We start from the raw sequence: 15,473 nt of genomic DNA, 5'->3' as shown, positions 1-15,473 counted from the left end.
AGAGGCATGGTATAGCAAGAAAAACAAGACTTGAAACTGTTGGTTATGGAGGTGAGGTAGAAAAGGAAATTAAACATGCATTTGGAGTCTCATAAAGCTATTAGCAAATGGGTGTGTCAAAGCAAAAGTTGTAGGGGTGAAATCAAAAGTATTAGGGAAATAGAAATAAGTATACAAATGAAAAGGTCGAGACTCTTGAACTCAAAACAGCCAGCCTAATAGACGGCGTGAACCTGTTGCAGCAGGAGGTGCATGATCTTAAGGCCTCACGAGTTCAGGTGGATCGTAAGTTGGATGATTATGAAGGACGGGCACGACGAAACAACATTCGAATACTGGGGGTGCCAGAAAAGTCAGAAGGCCAAACACCGGACCTGTTCGTGGAGGACCTCATCCTTAACCACCTAAAATTTAAAGGGCTTAGCAACTTCTTCCCGTTTGAGTGCGCTCACAGAGTTCCGGGGGGTAGACCCAAACCCGGGGCGCCCCCCAGTCCGATGATCGTGAGGGTTCTAAATTATCGAGACCAGGATGCGATCCTCCAGGCGGCCCGAGCTGGGGCTCCGCTGAGGTTTGAAAATGCGACTCACTCTTTCTTCCGGGATGTTGGACCCGGACCTTTTGGCAGGTTCACCCGAGACTTTTTGCTTTTTCCTAGCCTGTTTCTGGAACCTGGTGTTGGTGATTTTAGGCCTCTGCGCACTTTTTCACGGTGGTACAGTGTAAAGTGCTTGAGCTCTCTGTGTATGTGTGGTGAGTGACCTGCCCTCCCATAGGAATGAATGGGGAATATGTATGCCCATGGTAGTTCCTGATGTGTGGAGAGTGCAGGGTCGAGTTTGATATGTACGAACTCGTGAGATTGAATGCGGCGTAATGATATATGCGGCATGACTGTGTCTAGTGTAGAAGTGCCACTTTTAGAAGTTGGCATATTTGTGTAATTTGTGTCTGGCGTGTGATTGGCTGGTGAGCCTGGTCCAGGAGTGCCTGGGCCTGCTTGTGGATTGACTGTCTGGTTTGAGGGTGACAGGGGCTGGGGAGCCCCAGGAGGTTGTCTGAGTCAGCCCGTGGATGAAAGGCTGCATCTGCTGCCAGGGAAGTGGGAGGAGATGGCACCTGGGAGTGAAGAGGGATGTGCCTGCCTGCCACAATGCTGGCTCCACCTCCTGCTGGGCGACTGTCGCTTCTGCCCCTCACACTGAAAGGAGTTCCCTATAACCAGTTCTAGCTGGTTCTCACACTGCCTGCACCCTTTAGACAAAGGAATTTACAGTATAAAAAGGGGCTGTGTCCCCTTACAATTTGTTCTTGTTTCTGACTTGAATCCTACAAGGGGCGTGCTGCTGCTTGGGCCCAGGGGAATCCCTGGGCCCTGCCCAGCCCCTGGATATCTGATGGACTTTCCTTTTCTGGGAGCTGCTGTGCTCCACCTTATGTCCCGGACTGCTGAGGTCCTGGACTCCTGAAGGACTTTGCTGCTTTATTTTGGGCATCTAGCGCTTTGGAGCGCTGCATTTCCCCCCTGAGCGCCTGGGAGCGCTTCCTTTTTGCTCTAGCGTCTGGGAGCGCTGTTGATTGTCCTAAAACGCTTGGGAGCGCTTTGCCTTGCCCTTGGCGCCTGGAAGCCCTTTGTTTTGCTCCTTGCCCTTAAGAGCACTTTATTTTGCTTGTGAGCGCTGTAATCAGCCCCTAGCGCTTGAAAGCGCTTTTATTTTTATATTTATGGCGAAGGTGCCCACCCCTCGTGTTGCACCCGTGTTTCACCACCGCTGGCCCGGAGATCGAGATGGAGGCGCTGCGCCCACCTATCTGCCCGGGGCCGCACTGCCATTGGCGGCCCTCAGACCCAGGAAGTCAGGCGATGTTTTGCCTGGCGGCGGGTGGGACTTCCGGTTTTGTGAGATGAGTCTCGCGCCCGCCGCCGGCACCCGAAAAGTGAGAGGAGAGGTGATGGCGGCGGAGAGGGCCCAAGGCACATTGTCGGTGCCTGACCCCCGCCGCGGATGAAACCAAGACCGGAGACTGCCTTAGGCCTAAAGACAAGCCGGTGAGTGTGATAGCGGTTTCCGGTGTGGTGGAGGGTGCGTCGGGACACACTGTCGGTGCCCGCCCCTCCAGAGCAGCACCAGAGGAGTGTCTCCGCCGTCCCGGTGAGTGCGGGACAGTTTTTCTGCTTTGTTCGCAGAGCGGCCCCGGTTGCCAGGGGGGCCGCTCCAACCAGTGGGGCATTTCTTTGTTGAGAGCCTGAGAAGCTCACGGGGCAGTCATTGCTTGGAGCCCTGAGGCCCCAGTGGGCCGTTTGCGATCACGAGTCCCCAGAGGGGGGACTCCCCGTCCACGGAGCATAGTTTTGCTTGGAGTCCCCAGAGAGGGACTCCCCCCATCCAGGCGGCATTTTTGTTGCGAGCCCCGAGAGGCTCTTGGGTGCCACAGTTGTTTTCAGAGTCCCCAGTGGGGGACTCCAACGTTCGGGGCATACTTGTACTAGAACCCAGAGAGGCTCATCGCGCATATTTGTTTTAGAGCCCTGAGAGAGGCTCATGGGGGCATATTTGTTCAAGAGCCTGTGTGGCTCCTACCTTGTGGCACAGTTCTGCTCAAGGGCTAATGAGAGCCCATGCCATAATTTTACTGATGTCCCAGCTGCCCAGCAATTAGTGGGCAGCTGCACCGTTTAGGCCCCTGACTTTTGGACACAGGGCGTCCTAGCTCCAACAAGGCCAGTTGGCCTAGCGACTGCCACAGGTGGTGGCTTATGTAAGTTTTGCGCAATTGTGTGGTTTTATTGCACCTCTGAATGTATGTTTTTATGCATCATGTGTCTTTCTTTCCCTGCGCTGCACCTCTGAATGTTTTAGGTGTCATGTGTCTCCTAGCGCTGCACCTCTGAATGTGTTTGTGATGCATCATGTGCCTTGTTCTTAACACCGCTGAATGTGTAGGTTTATGCATCATGTGTTTCCCTTTCCTACTCCTCTGAATGTATATTTATGCATCATGGGTAATGTGTTCTTTCCTAGACCCCTAAACGCTGTGTGATACTTAGGTGGTTGTCTGTACACCTCTGAATGTTTTTAGGCATCATGTGTTTTTCCTTTACTACTCCTCTGAATGTGTTTCATGCATCATGGGTAATGTGTTCTTGTTTATACCCCTAAATGTATTTTATTCTTAGGTGGTTGTTCTTTTAGTACAGGTGGCCCTAGTGAGGTCCTGGTTCCTGTTACCAGTGGTTACTGGTTGTGTGCCATAGTTGCTAATTTGTGCTACTATGATTTTTATTCTGTATTCTTCTTTATTCTAGAAGTGCTATTTCTGATTCTGACAGTGGCCCACGTGGCCCTGTCTCCTGTAAATAATCCCTTGTGAATATTGCCCGTGCCAGTTGGCACCATGTATTTTGTGTGATACTATCTGATGTGTTTTTACAATACAAAAGTTATTTTTTTTTAAATATTTTTTTTTAATAATCTTGTGTGGAGTTCCTTTTGTGGTGTACCTAGGATGTTGTTGCTGTTGGATGCTGGCGCAAATGCTTTACACATTGCCTCCGAGTTTAGCCTTACTGCTTGTGCCAAGCTACCAGGGGGTGAGCAGGGGTTATCTTGGCGTTTGACTCCCTTGCCCTGACTAGAATGGTGGTTTCTGCCTAGCTTTGGCCTTAGCCAACCAGAAATAGCCAGTTCTAACACCGGATTTTACCCAGATGGTTCAAAAACAACGCCGGGGTTTCCTGTCGGTGAAAAAGAAACTGATAAAGGGATAAAATATGCCATGATGTTTCCGGCCCGGCTCCGTGTGGAACTCAACGGGAAAGTCTGTTTTTTTGACAATTCCGAGGTGGCGACAGACTGGCTGGAAAGTATCCACATGCAGAGCCCGGAGAGCCAGGACCGAGGAGAGGCGGATGAACAATGACGTTGGTGAAAATGGTGGTTGCATGGACCTTTATCATATTTCAGTATTGCGGGTGTGGGGGTGGGCTAACAATGGATCCCCTGACCCGTAGAGTTTAGCGGATATCTGAGTGGATTAATATGTACAGGGGCTACGATGGGGTGACGGGGGCGAGGAGCTTGTAAGTGGGCCCTCCTCTATTTTCTACTTTTAGTTAGCTTTAGATTAGATCGGGGGCGACAGGCACACTGCTAGTTGGGGTTGAGCGCAAGCTGCATGCAGGGGTGCAGTGTGGGGGGAGGGAGGTCGAGAGTTTTGGGGTGGTTTGTGTTTTTGTTTTCAGTATGCGCACAAGCATTTGCGACTTATTCTGGTTTTTTTTCTAGCATCAGGTGACCTCGACAAGCTTTAGCGTTATAATGGCAATTGGTAGACAGGGTCTGGGGATTACGGCGCTTTGTTGGAACGTGAATGGCCTAGGTGACAAAATTAAAAGGGGGATGGTCAGCCAGATGATTAGGAGGTACTCCCCGGATGTTGTATTGCTGCAGGAAATGCACTTCATCGGCAATCGTTTTATGGCCCTACACAGGGGAGGTTATAAGTTGGTGGTGCATGCTGGATTCACGACTGGGTCTCGGGGGGGTCGGTATTCTGGTGAGGAACTCCTTCCCGTTGATTGATCATGCCACATGGGCAGACAAGAGAGGCAGATACAATGGCATTTCAGGATTGTGGGAAGGTAAAACTGTGACGTTTTTGTCGGTGTACGTCCCGCCGGGGCTGCAGTCTGACACATTTCGTGACCTGTGCAAAAAAATGTTATCCTTGCCTGTGAGGCTTTTGATAGTGGGGAGGGACTTTAACGCTGTGATGGATGGCGAAATGGACAGATACCCGGCCCGACAGCTGACGCCGTCTCAGGGGTGGTTGTCAGACTTTGTAGAAACCACCGGTCTCGTTGACGGGTGGAGACTTAGGAACCCAGGCGGAGTGCACTACACACATGCCTCTGCTGCACATCACTCCTTTTCCAGAATAGATTGCGTTTTGGTGCCGGCACTACAGGCGCCATGGATCAGAGAGGTAAGACACTTGGGTAAAGGGATTTCTGATCACTCCCCGGTCTGGCTCAGTCTGGCAGTGGGACAGAGAGACGTGGGCAGGGTCGCTCCGATTAACGCTTGGCACTTAAAAGACCCGGATACTAAGAAAGAAGTGGTACAAATTACAGACCGTTACTTCCAGGACAACGTAGGTTCGGTGGAATCAGGGCGGTCCTTGTGGGAGGCCTACAAGACGGGCATTAGAGGGGAGGTATTGTCGTTAGTCTCTGGAAAGAAAAGGAAAGCTTGAGCTGAAGTGGATAGGGTGGAGGCTGAACTGTCAATACTGGAGGGGGAGGTCTCGAGTGAGGCCACTCCGGAGGGATTGCACCGACTGAGACTCCTCCGTGATGAATATAGGAGTTTAGCTAGGGACAGGGCCAAAGTTCAAATTGCCGACACGCAAAGTAGGATTTATGAGCATGGTGATAAGGCAGGAAAGTGGATAGCGTGGTTGGAGAAGGGGGAATGGGCTTCGCAGTTAGTGCCGGAATTGCAGACGGTGGAATCAGGACTGGTGACAGACCCACAGCAGATTGCAGATGAGTTTTCTGCATACTATAAACTGGTATATCAGTTGGCAGGGACCTATACAGAGGGCGAAAATGCGGTTATGATACATGATATCCCAATGCCCAGCCTCTCGGAGGAGGACATGAAGTATCTGGACTCCCCACTTAAGGACGACGAGGTGGCGCAGGCTATCAGGGGTGTCCACTCTGGGAAAGCTTCCGGCCCGAACTGAATCCCCATAGAGCTTTATAAAACTTACCGCGAACAGGCTGGCGCCGTTTCTCCGTGCCATGTTCGTCGAAAGTAAAGAAACGGGCCAACTCCCCTACGACCAACGTGTAGCAAACATCGTTGTTATCCATAAAGAAGGCAAGCCTAAAACAGAGTGCTCTTCCTATCGGCCGATTTCACTACTTAATGCTGAACCGAAGTGTTGGCTAAATTATTGGCGACTAGGCTGGTTAAGGTCATATCGACTCTGGTCCACCCGGACCAGTCTGGCTTTATGCCACGCCGAAATACAGCCCTCAATCTCAGAAGATTGCACAGGATTCTGGGTGGCACATCGAACATACACGAGCCTGCAGTCCTGTTGTCAATAGATGCAACCATGGCATTTGACAGGGTTGAATGGCCCTACTTGTTTGCGGTTTTAGCGAAGTTGGGTATCGGCAAGGAGTTCATCGTTTGGGTCTGTCTCCTATATACTAGTCCTCTAGCCAGGGTCATGGTAAACAACCATAAATCCGTAGACTTTCATTTGGGAAAGGGTACAAGGCAGGGATGTCCCCTATCCCCATTACTATTTGCGTTGGCACTTGAGCCACTCGCTGCATGGGTCCGATTCGCGGGCTGCGCTAGACGCTTGAGTGGGAGGATAAGATCTCGCTCTATGCAGATGACATCCTGCTCTACCTTACCAACCCCCGGGCTTCCTTGATCAACTTCATGGACGTCCTGGCCGTATTTGGAAGGTACTATGGTTTTGCCATTAATTGGGCGAAATCGGTACTTTTTGTCATTAGCAGTGACCCTCCGGTCGTCCAGAGTTCCTGCCCATTGCAGATTGAAAATGTGGAGTTTTGGTATCTGGGCATATTTGTGACCAAAGATCCAAAACTGAGGTACAAAAAGAACCTGGAGCCCCCGCTGGCCAAGTTCCGAAGGGATGTGGTGAGATGGAAATCATTAACGCTCTCCTTGTTGGGCCTTGCTGTGTTATTTAAAATGATGGCTCTCCCCCGCTTTTTGTACGCGCTCCAAAACACAATGGATCCAGGGCCCCCCTCGTATTTTAAGGATATAGAGTCTCTCCAGAGACAGCTTCTCTGGGAGGGCAGACCCCGTATTGCTTTCTCCAAGCTTACTCTTCCCCGGTACGACGGAGGGATCAGTTTACCGGACCTCCGTTAGTACTATTGGGCTTCCCAGTTGGCAGCGATCAACCACGCTATTTACGGGTCCCCTTTGGACCCTGGATATGCGATGGACCGTGGGCAGATGCCCGAGGGTAATTTCACTAGGGCACTCTATGCTAGGAACGGGCGCTTTCCCCTGGTTGGACAAGCGGCACATGCGATTCACGTATGGTACGCCACTACGAGATGCCTGCAATGGGAGGGGAGACTTACTATGGTGACCCTACTGTGGAGCTCGGAGAGGCTGGGCAGCTTGTGGAAGACGAAGGGCTTTGATAGATGGGACCTCATTGGGATCTCACAAATAAAGGACATGTGGGGGAAGGATAGGGTACTAACGTTTGCCGACTTACAGGAACGGCATCAGATGCAGGAATGTGAGCGTTTTTTATATCTTCAGGTTAGACATGCCCTGCTCGCCAATGTTCCCAGTGACACTGAACTCCTGAAGGCCTCCCCACTAGAAGACCGAGTACTGGATGGTATTCTACCGACCAAAACCATATCATTGATATATAAAAAACTGATTAGCCGTATGAGCGACCCCCTGGTAAATGTTAGGGAGAAGTGGGGCGCGGATGGCCTAGTCTTGGATGATGAAGACTGGAGAGAGGCGGTTTCCTCCCGAAAACTAGTAGCCATCCAAATGCGACTTAGACTAGTACAGTTGAAGATTTTACACAGGACATACATTACGGGTCCACGTCTGGTACATATGGGTTTGGCGGACAGCGGGGAATGTAGTAGGGGGTGTGGGGAGACCGGCACGTTCATGCACATTTTGTGGCACTGTGTAGTAATACAGGAATATTGGGTCAAGATCCATGAGAAAATCCGTGAAGTGGTAGGGGTGGATTTGGCGGTTGAGACACGACGTTGTATATTGAATGTCTGGGAGCCCACTGATCTGACTTCAAATGGGAAGCAATGGTTGACCCTGGCATGCATGATAGCCAAGCGTAACATAGCTCAGCTGTGGAGGGGCTAGTCAGGTGCCACAAATTGGGAAATGGATGTAAGATCTCGACTGGTGCATGTTCAGGGAAAGATCGGTATACGTTGCTAGGGGCCGGCCCCAGAAATGGGGGAGGATCTGGGGGTCGTGGAATGGCTACAGGGGGGATATATGTACTCCACCGACTGTTGGCGAGGAAACGGTAGCGCTGGTGTCCCAGTGACCCTTACTGTCATTCTAAATGCATTCTGATATATGGAAATGTGTAATTATTTACTGTGGAAGAGAGATATGTCACCTGATGCTTTTTGTTTTGTTTATAATAATAAAAATATATATATTTTTTTTTTTAAAAAGGCTATTTTTCATTTATAAATTTGGCACAGTGACTGAAAACAGGGAGCAAGAGGCTTCCTGTTTATAAAGGCGATACTATGAAATGGGAGAAAATTACAATTTTACAGTTAACTTAATCATCTAGTTAACTCTTCATTTTGTCCCATTTAAAAGCATTCAGAAACATTATTTTGTTCTCACACTCCAATGCTCAGTTGAAAAATACTTTTATTTCAAATTTAAATACCTCAGTTTGTCTCCTCTGTGCCTTGGGTCATAAATCAGACTCCAGCACTGCTCATTATCAGGCTCAGCTATCTGCAACCCGAAGATAATAATGTAAAATAAACACAGCTTTTCCTTAACGTTGAAAGGAAAATGTGATCCTGTGCTTATTCAAGAATGAACTGAAGGTGTCTGCGAGCTACTGGTATCTCGTGATCAACTGGTTGGAGACACCTGATTTTGTATGCTTAAATTAGCGTAACATGGTGGAAAAATGTATCTACTTGGCTTTTCTTGCTTTGCGTTGTCAACTGAAGAGAACGTGGCTTTTAAAAGTGCAGTGGGAAGTTTTTATGCGTATGTTTTCCTCTTTTCAGTGATTTGCTGTTCATAAAATAGTCAAAATAGGATTTGTTTTGTGGTGAAACTGCTTGTATTGCAAGTATCTTGTGCTTTGAAGGCAGCCATGCAAGGAGATGTTCCTGTAATGTTGCAAATAATCAATGCTCTTGCTCCTCACAGCCACAGCTCTTGTTTGTTTATTCATTTAAATGATTTATTGTTTAGCAGTGCAAAGTCATTACCCTTTGTATGTAGGTTGAAGGAGATATTTGACTATTAATTTAGGCAGGTTCCTAATGCAAGCCTTTTTTACATAACACAATTTCTAACATGTTTCTGGCATGTCACTTTTATTACTACAGCTCATGGTGTTACTTCACTCCATTAAAAGAACGTGGTTTTCTACTCCCCTGAACTGATAAAATGTACTTCTTTGGAATGAATGTCTGCCAGAGTTTTTGCCTATTCTTCAGAGGCAGGCTTGCAGCCTTTTAGACTTTTTCTCTTGAATCATTAAATATATTTATGTTGATTTCAATTGACTAATCAATTGCTTTTTTGCTTTCTATAATGATTCTTCTTATGAAAAAACCTTCACTATTTAGACTTTGAATCTGGTCTTGATTAGGTTCCCATTATTTGCCTTGGATCCTCATGCTTTGGGACAAACACGGCTCCGGTACCATTTAATCAGCTTTTTGATAGTTTATCAGTACAAAGCGTCAACAAACATGTTGATGTAAGACAAGTTAAATGTGTAACATTCCATTCTGTTCTCAAGTCTAAGGCGTGGGACTGCACAGTTAGGTCAGAGTCCACCTTCCACAAATTCAGGTTCTAAGGCTTCTCAATGCAAAAGACAAATAATCCAGAATCATACATCGCAGATAAAAGAAGAGATGTGGGCTAGGATTGGTCATTATGAAATGTGGGCTAGGGTTGGTCATAAATGGGAAAGAAAAATTGCCAGAGCCAAATATTTTCAGAATTTCTTTCAACTCAGAATCCTATAATCCCATCAGTTTGCAGTGATTTGGGATTGAGAGTGATCTACTGTTACGGGAAGTAGAGCAAGTAGCTCATTGCATGCAACATTTTATGATCCCAAATACCTGCATAGAATGGTGACCAAGTTCAAAACTGGTTTAAATTAAACTCGCCAAAAGGATTACTAGGAAAAGATGCACATGCTTACACATAAACTGAGCTTTCTCTTTAAAATGATAAACTTCAAAGAATTTTTAGATAGTTTCACCTATCTTTAGGATTTCTTCGTAGACTTGAAAGGCAGCTTACTGCTGTGACTCATGTATGGAAATGCTAACTTCATAACTTCATAACTGTAATGCAGGCTGCAGCATTGCTAGTGGTGCCCACGCAGGAAGGGGGTGTGGGGTCATCTTGTTGCACCACTAACTTTGCATGTCTGCGGTGAGGTCATCATAAGAGAATATTTGGATGCACTTTAACACATTTTACAAGGGACATCATTTTGCATTACATCAATGGCAAGTCTTAACTTTTCTATTTGAGAAAGGAGTCAGTTCCGCAACACCAAGAATAAAAGACGGGAAAAGAGGCCTCTCATAAGAGTGGTTTTCCTCTCTTCTTCCATAAACCAAATATAGGCACATCTGTCAGAATTACCATTCATATTAAAGAGGATTTGTAAAAATATTTTTAACAATGATATATATATTTTTTTAAAGTCTAATTGAGCCCACAAAACTATTTGGACGGGTATGCTCAGACGTGAGTCCCATGCTCTCCACACCACTGGAGTCAAGCTATCCTGGCTGATGATGGCTGATAGCCAGAAACCGGTCCTAGGATGCTTGATTCCGGTCCAGGGAAGACTTGGCTTGGCAGTTCGGGCTAGACTGTTCCCAAGAGGCACAAGGTCAAGGCTGATTTGCACATGGCCATGACTGAACTGGGTTGGTGTGGTGAGCAAAAAAACGATTGATTTAGGCCCAGATCTCTGTACTGGGGTGAATGTATGGACATTGTTCTGCATTCTGTCCATCAACTGTTGTTTTTGCATTTGTCACCCCGAGTGGGACGGGTTTACTCAGATGTGAGTCCCGTGCTCTCCACACCACTGGAGTCAAGCTATCCTGGCTGATGACGGCTGATAGCCAGAAACCAGTCCTGGGATGCTTGATTCCGGTCCAGGGAAGACATGGCTTGGCAGTTCGGGCTGGACTGTTACCATGCGGCACAGTAAAGGCTGATTTGCATATGGCCATGTCTGGACTGGGTTGGTGTGGTGAGCAAAAAAACGATGGATTTAGGCCCAGATCTCTGTACTGGGGTGAATGTATGACATTGTTCTGCATTCTGTCCATCAACTGCTGTTTTTGCACAAAGTCTATGAAATAGTCTGCTCTTCATCCAAACTTGGTTTGTGCTGGAATAGACACATGAGTAACTCCCTCACAACTTATCACTGAAAGATCAGTTCTCTAAGCTTTAAAAAAGTCCACTGCTGCCTCACACTGGAATTAGAGTAACTACGCATGAAAGGAACCATCCTGAAGTGGATTTCCCTGTACCTCGCAGACATCTTACTCTCTTCATTTGCATCACTTTCTTTCAGCACCTACACATCAAGACCTGGTCATCTCTCCTATTCGTTTTCCTCAACCCACTAATGGGTCTAATCACGTGCTTCAACCAGTCTGTCTTCAATACGTCTTCCGTCATCTAGTTTTGCCACAAAAGATACCACGATCATCAACCATCAATCTCTTCAAGACTAAGCAAAAAACTTTTCTTGGGATCCTGCTCTTCTTTGTCGCAAAACTGCAAATAACTATAAATGTGCAATAAGGGAACTCCTACATCGTTTCCCTATGTGAACACATTCCAGTAGTCCCTAAAGCATCCCATTTGTGTCCTGTGGCCATTCACTATGTCTTCTAGACACTCACCTTTGCTCATGGGGCTTCATACAAATTAAACAATTAAGATACTCGCAGAAATAGAATCATCCACTGTAGAAGGGCATGCCTGAAAACCATCCCTACCTACATAAAGAGACGCATCATTGGAACCTACTTTTCTGTATAGGCAGCAAAGCAATGTGACTCTCTTTCAGCAAAGAAAAGGAACAGGTCATTACACCTGGAATTCAGAAAGGTAGTTAAGATACGATGTTCCCTCTGCCAATCATGAACAAAACCAAAGCATTTTCCAAATATACCCCACTCCTTCCTTCACCCTCCAACCAAATGTGAAATGCTCTAGAAGATTAACCATTCTAAATCGAATTATTTTTCTCTCTACTACATGTCAACGCGCAACAACTTATAATACGATAAGCGCACAAGGAGGTAATCACACATTATACAAAACACTACCTACTTGAGTCACAGTACAAACCTACCCTATTCCAACCAAGCAGCCTGCTTTTCAACAGCAAGACACGTTGGTGTCTCATCTGGGGTAAGCAGCACTATATAAATGCAGATATAACACAATGCATTGCCAGGGGTATCAGCAGCAAAGAAAGGTGGACTCTTCCAGATTCTGAAACAGTTTTTTTCACAGAAAAGGAAAAATGACATGAAAATTTAAAGTACTGCGCAAAATCAAGACCCATGATCGTGTACGTGTTAAACCTAGCTAATGACAGTGTGCTAGTGAGTCGGTTCATGCATGTTGGGGCGAGGTGTAGTTAATAATTTAAGAAAAAGGAGAAGTAACAATGAGGAGAATGAGAAACCATTCAGAAGCATACAATGCAGCCCAAAGCTTCAAGCACACGGAGAACAAGTAACGTTCTGTTTGGCTGTAATTAGAGCTTCCAGGTAATTGCTAATTTGGCAATAATATGGGTTGTGTACTGTACCTTTACAGCTCCAAGCTTCTCTTTCCTAAATCGTTCCAAAGGCTTAATTAGGGTTTCGTTCACACTTATTGCCTGGAGGACAAACAATAACAGCATTACTGTTAAGGTGCACGGGTATAATTCAGCATTTCAAATATTTTCAAGTAATTGTAAATTAAACAAAGCAAAATGTATCCAGGAAAATAAAAAAGACAACGTTAGATGCTGTATTCTTCAAATAGAAATACATCCATCTCCAAAATGTAGGTAGGGGAGTGACGCTTCACCTGCAAGCTTGAAACCTTAAATGCATCCCTGCACGCTGATAACAGCATGGCAGAAATAGTTTATATTCATACTATCTCTCTACAAACATATGAACAGATAATTATACAAAGGCTTGATCTATTGTAGATACACGAATATTTAACAAATCCTACAGCTTTTAAAACCTAGAGTGTGGCCTGGAGCTGACACTCACATCCTGTCCTCTATTAGTCGAGTGTTTTCACTTTTCAAACTTACTTTTTTCCTTTTTTGTACTTCATAGTGTTTTATTGAGAAATTGTAACATGAAAGAAATAAAAGAAAACTGAAAAAGCAGTAACAGAGTGGTATAAAAATACATAGAGAATTGGTAAGGGAGCAAAACATACACAAATCACACAATATAAAGGCATACAATGCTGGGACAGACAAAGTAACACTACATTTATATGTAATGACATTCAATGCAAGACTAATGTCTCAAGTAACTTATCTATGTGACAGCATACAAATAAAAGCAAATAACAATATAGTCATGTCAGAGACTGCAAATGTTGACAAATACCATCCCGTAAACAAAGGAAGTAAGGTTTAGGATAGGAGAGAGAAAGCGGAGAGCAGATCAAAGAACCATATGGACTTGGCAACAGATGCGAGCAAAATGACACAGCAGTTCATATAGAGGTATAGGTTGTATGGGATGAGTTGCGTATAAAGGAATCCAGTGAATTCCACAACTTTCGTGATCATTTACGTTGCCCCGATCAGCATTTTACCACAGTGGGTACTCCTAGGATAGATAAAAAGGCCCACCAAGTGTGGTAGGGAACATGGTAACTGCTTTCCAATCAATGAGGATACCGTTAATTGCAAGAGTTGGTAAATGATCCAGAAGTGCCATATCTAGTTCTCACAGTATCATTGGGTTCATGGTGGCATAGGGGCCAAGATTTATCACAGGGAAATCCAGAAAAATATTAGCATTCAACATTTTGCACAGTTGGATCTTAATTGCATCCCTAAGGCTTTAACCAATTACAATTAAAGAACCTATGTTCAGGGTCAGCCCAGTCCAGGTTGCAGGACCAACAGTCTCTAGAAGATGTAACTTAAATAAGTTGGTCAGGGTCCAAAGAGGAAGCGTGAATCACCGAGATTTGTTTGTTTTATGGAAGCTATATGTTTATTAAGAAGGAGGTGGGTGAATATTGTATTCCATGTTTCTAAAATGGGGGTCTCTATCTCAAGTTTGGAAGTATGCAGACCATTTAGAATGTATGGGAAGGGGAAAGGTGTTTAAGAAAGAGTGTAGTAAGTTAAAATCTTTGAAGCATCCTGTCCCATTCAAAGGCATTGGCACAGAAGAGAGGCAAGAACCGGTGGAAGAAGATGGTCCAATTTGGAGATTTTGGCTTTGATTTTCAGGAAGTTGTAAAAGTCCATATCAGAAAGGGAGAAAGTGTATCGAAGACATGCAAAAAGAAGTGGGTTCCTACTGGAGTAGAGATCACTAATCAAATTAATACCTTTAGTCGACCAAATAGGACTAATTGTACACGAGAGAGGCATTTATTTATTTTATTATTCCACAGGGACATATGACTAGATTTAGAGAAGTCACTATTGAGACATTTCTCCACTATTTTTAAGGCTTTTAGATTATCAAGAATGATGCAACGTGAATGGGCTAGACTCAAGACGGAAATTGAAACACAGGCCATCATAGTTTAAGGATAGCATACATTTTTTCAATAATCAGCCACATGGGGCGTTAAAGAGAATTTGTGAGCCAGGGGGGACCTTGAGCAGCCAAAACTGCCATCCGACAGTCAAACCATTTAGGAAGTCTACAACCTCCTTCATTGAAGTCCCATCTAAGTTTCTTAGAAGCGGTTCCAGGTTTTTTGTCATTCCACAGGAATTTAGACATAAATATATCTAAAGCAGAGAAAGATGAGAGGGAAAGCCAGAGAGGCATACTCAACAGAAAGCTTACCAATAGGGTAACCATCATTTTCAAGGACTCAATTCTACCCTGGCATTAGATGAACTTAGCAGACCTTTCAATTAGCAGATCTCGAATGATATCAATTGCTTTTTGCTCGTTATAGGACACGACATCCAAAGTGTTTTAAATATTTTGACTGCCAGGATAAAGTAGAGTTTCCAACACAGGAGGGAAGGCAGTGGGTAGTAGTACTTTGGTCTTATCTCTAAGTATACAGAGTAGCCAGAAAACTTAGAAAAGACTTTAATAATATCTAGAGTGAGCGAAATAGTAGAGTTAGGATCTTTTAAAAAGATTAACATATCCTACATATAGGCAGCTGTTTTGAGGAAAGTGTCATTAAATCAAAAGTCGCTGCTATCAGGAGAGTTGTTTAGCATGTGAAGTAAGGGATCTATGGCTAGTAAGAAAAGAAGGCGGGTATAAAGGACAACGCGATGTGTACCTTGCTGTAATGTAAAAGGCAGAGATGTAGAGCCATTGATTTTAATTCTGGCTGTAGTGTGCTCATATAAGGCCATAACCGTTATTGAGAATCGATACCCAAACTTTTTTAGTGCTCACCCACAAA

The 15,473-nt window shown here is 45.3% G+C and overlaps 1 protein-coding gene across 3 annotated transcripts in view; it reads right to left on the bottom strand.

Annotated features, from left to right (window-relative positions):
- The window catches only part of ARHGAP10 (Rho GTPase activating protein 10), a 1,108,509-nt gene that overhangs the window by 748,475 nt on the left and 344,561 nt on the right, over positions 1-15,473 (bottom strand). For all 3 annotated transcript variants that reach the window (XM_086962271.1, XM_086962272.1, XM_086962274.1), the window contains exon 4: positions 12,649-12,720. In XM_086962271.1, coding sequence (XP_086818397.1) covers positions 12,649-12,720 — 72 coding nt within the window. The remainder of the gene's footprint in view (positions 1-12,648; positions 12,721-15,473) is intronic.

This window comes from Lissotriton vulgaris, chromosome 3_1 (assembly GCF_964263255.1).
Source record: "Lissotriton vulgaris chromosome 3_1, aLisVul1.2, whole genome shotgun sequence".
Classification (NCBI taxonomy): domain Eukaryota; kingdom Metazoa; phylum Chordata; class Amphibia; order Caudata; family Salamandridae; genus Lissotriton; species Lissotriton vulgaris.
Note: the sequence above shows the minus strand (reverse complement) of the source record. Positions and strands in the feature narration are given on the sequence as shown.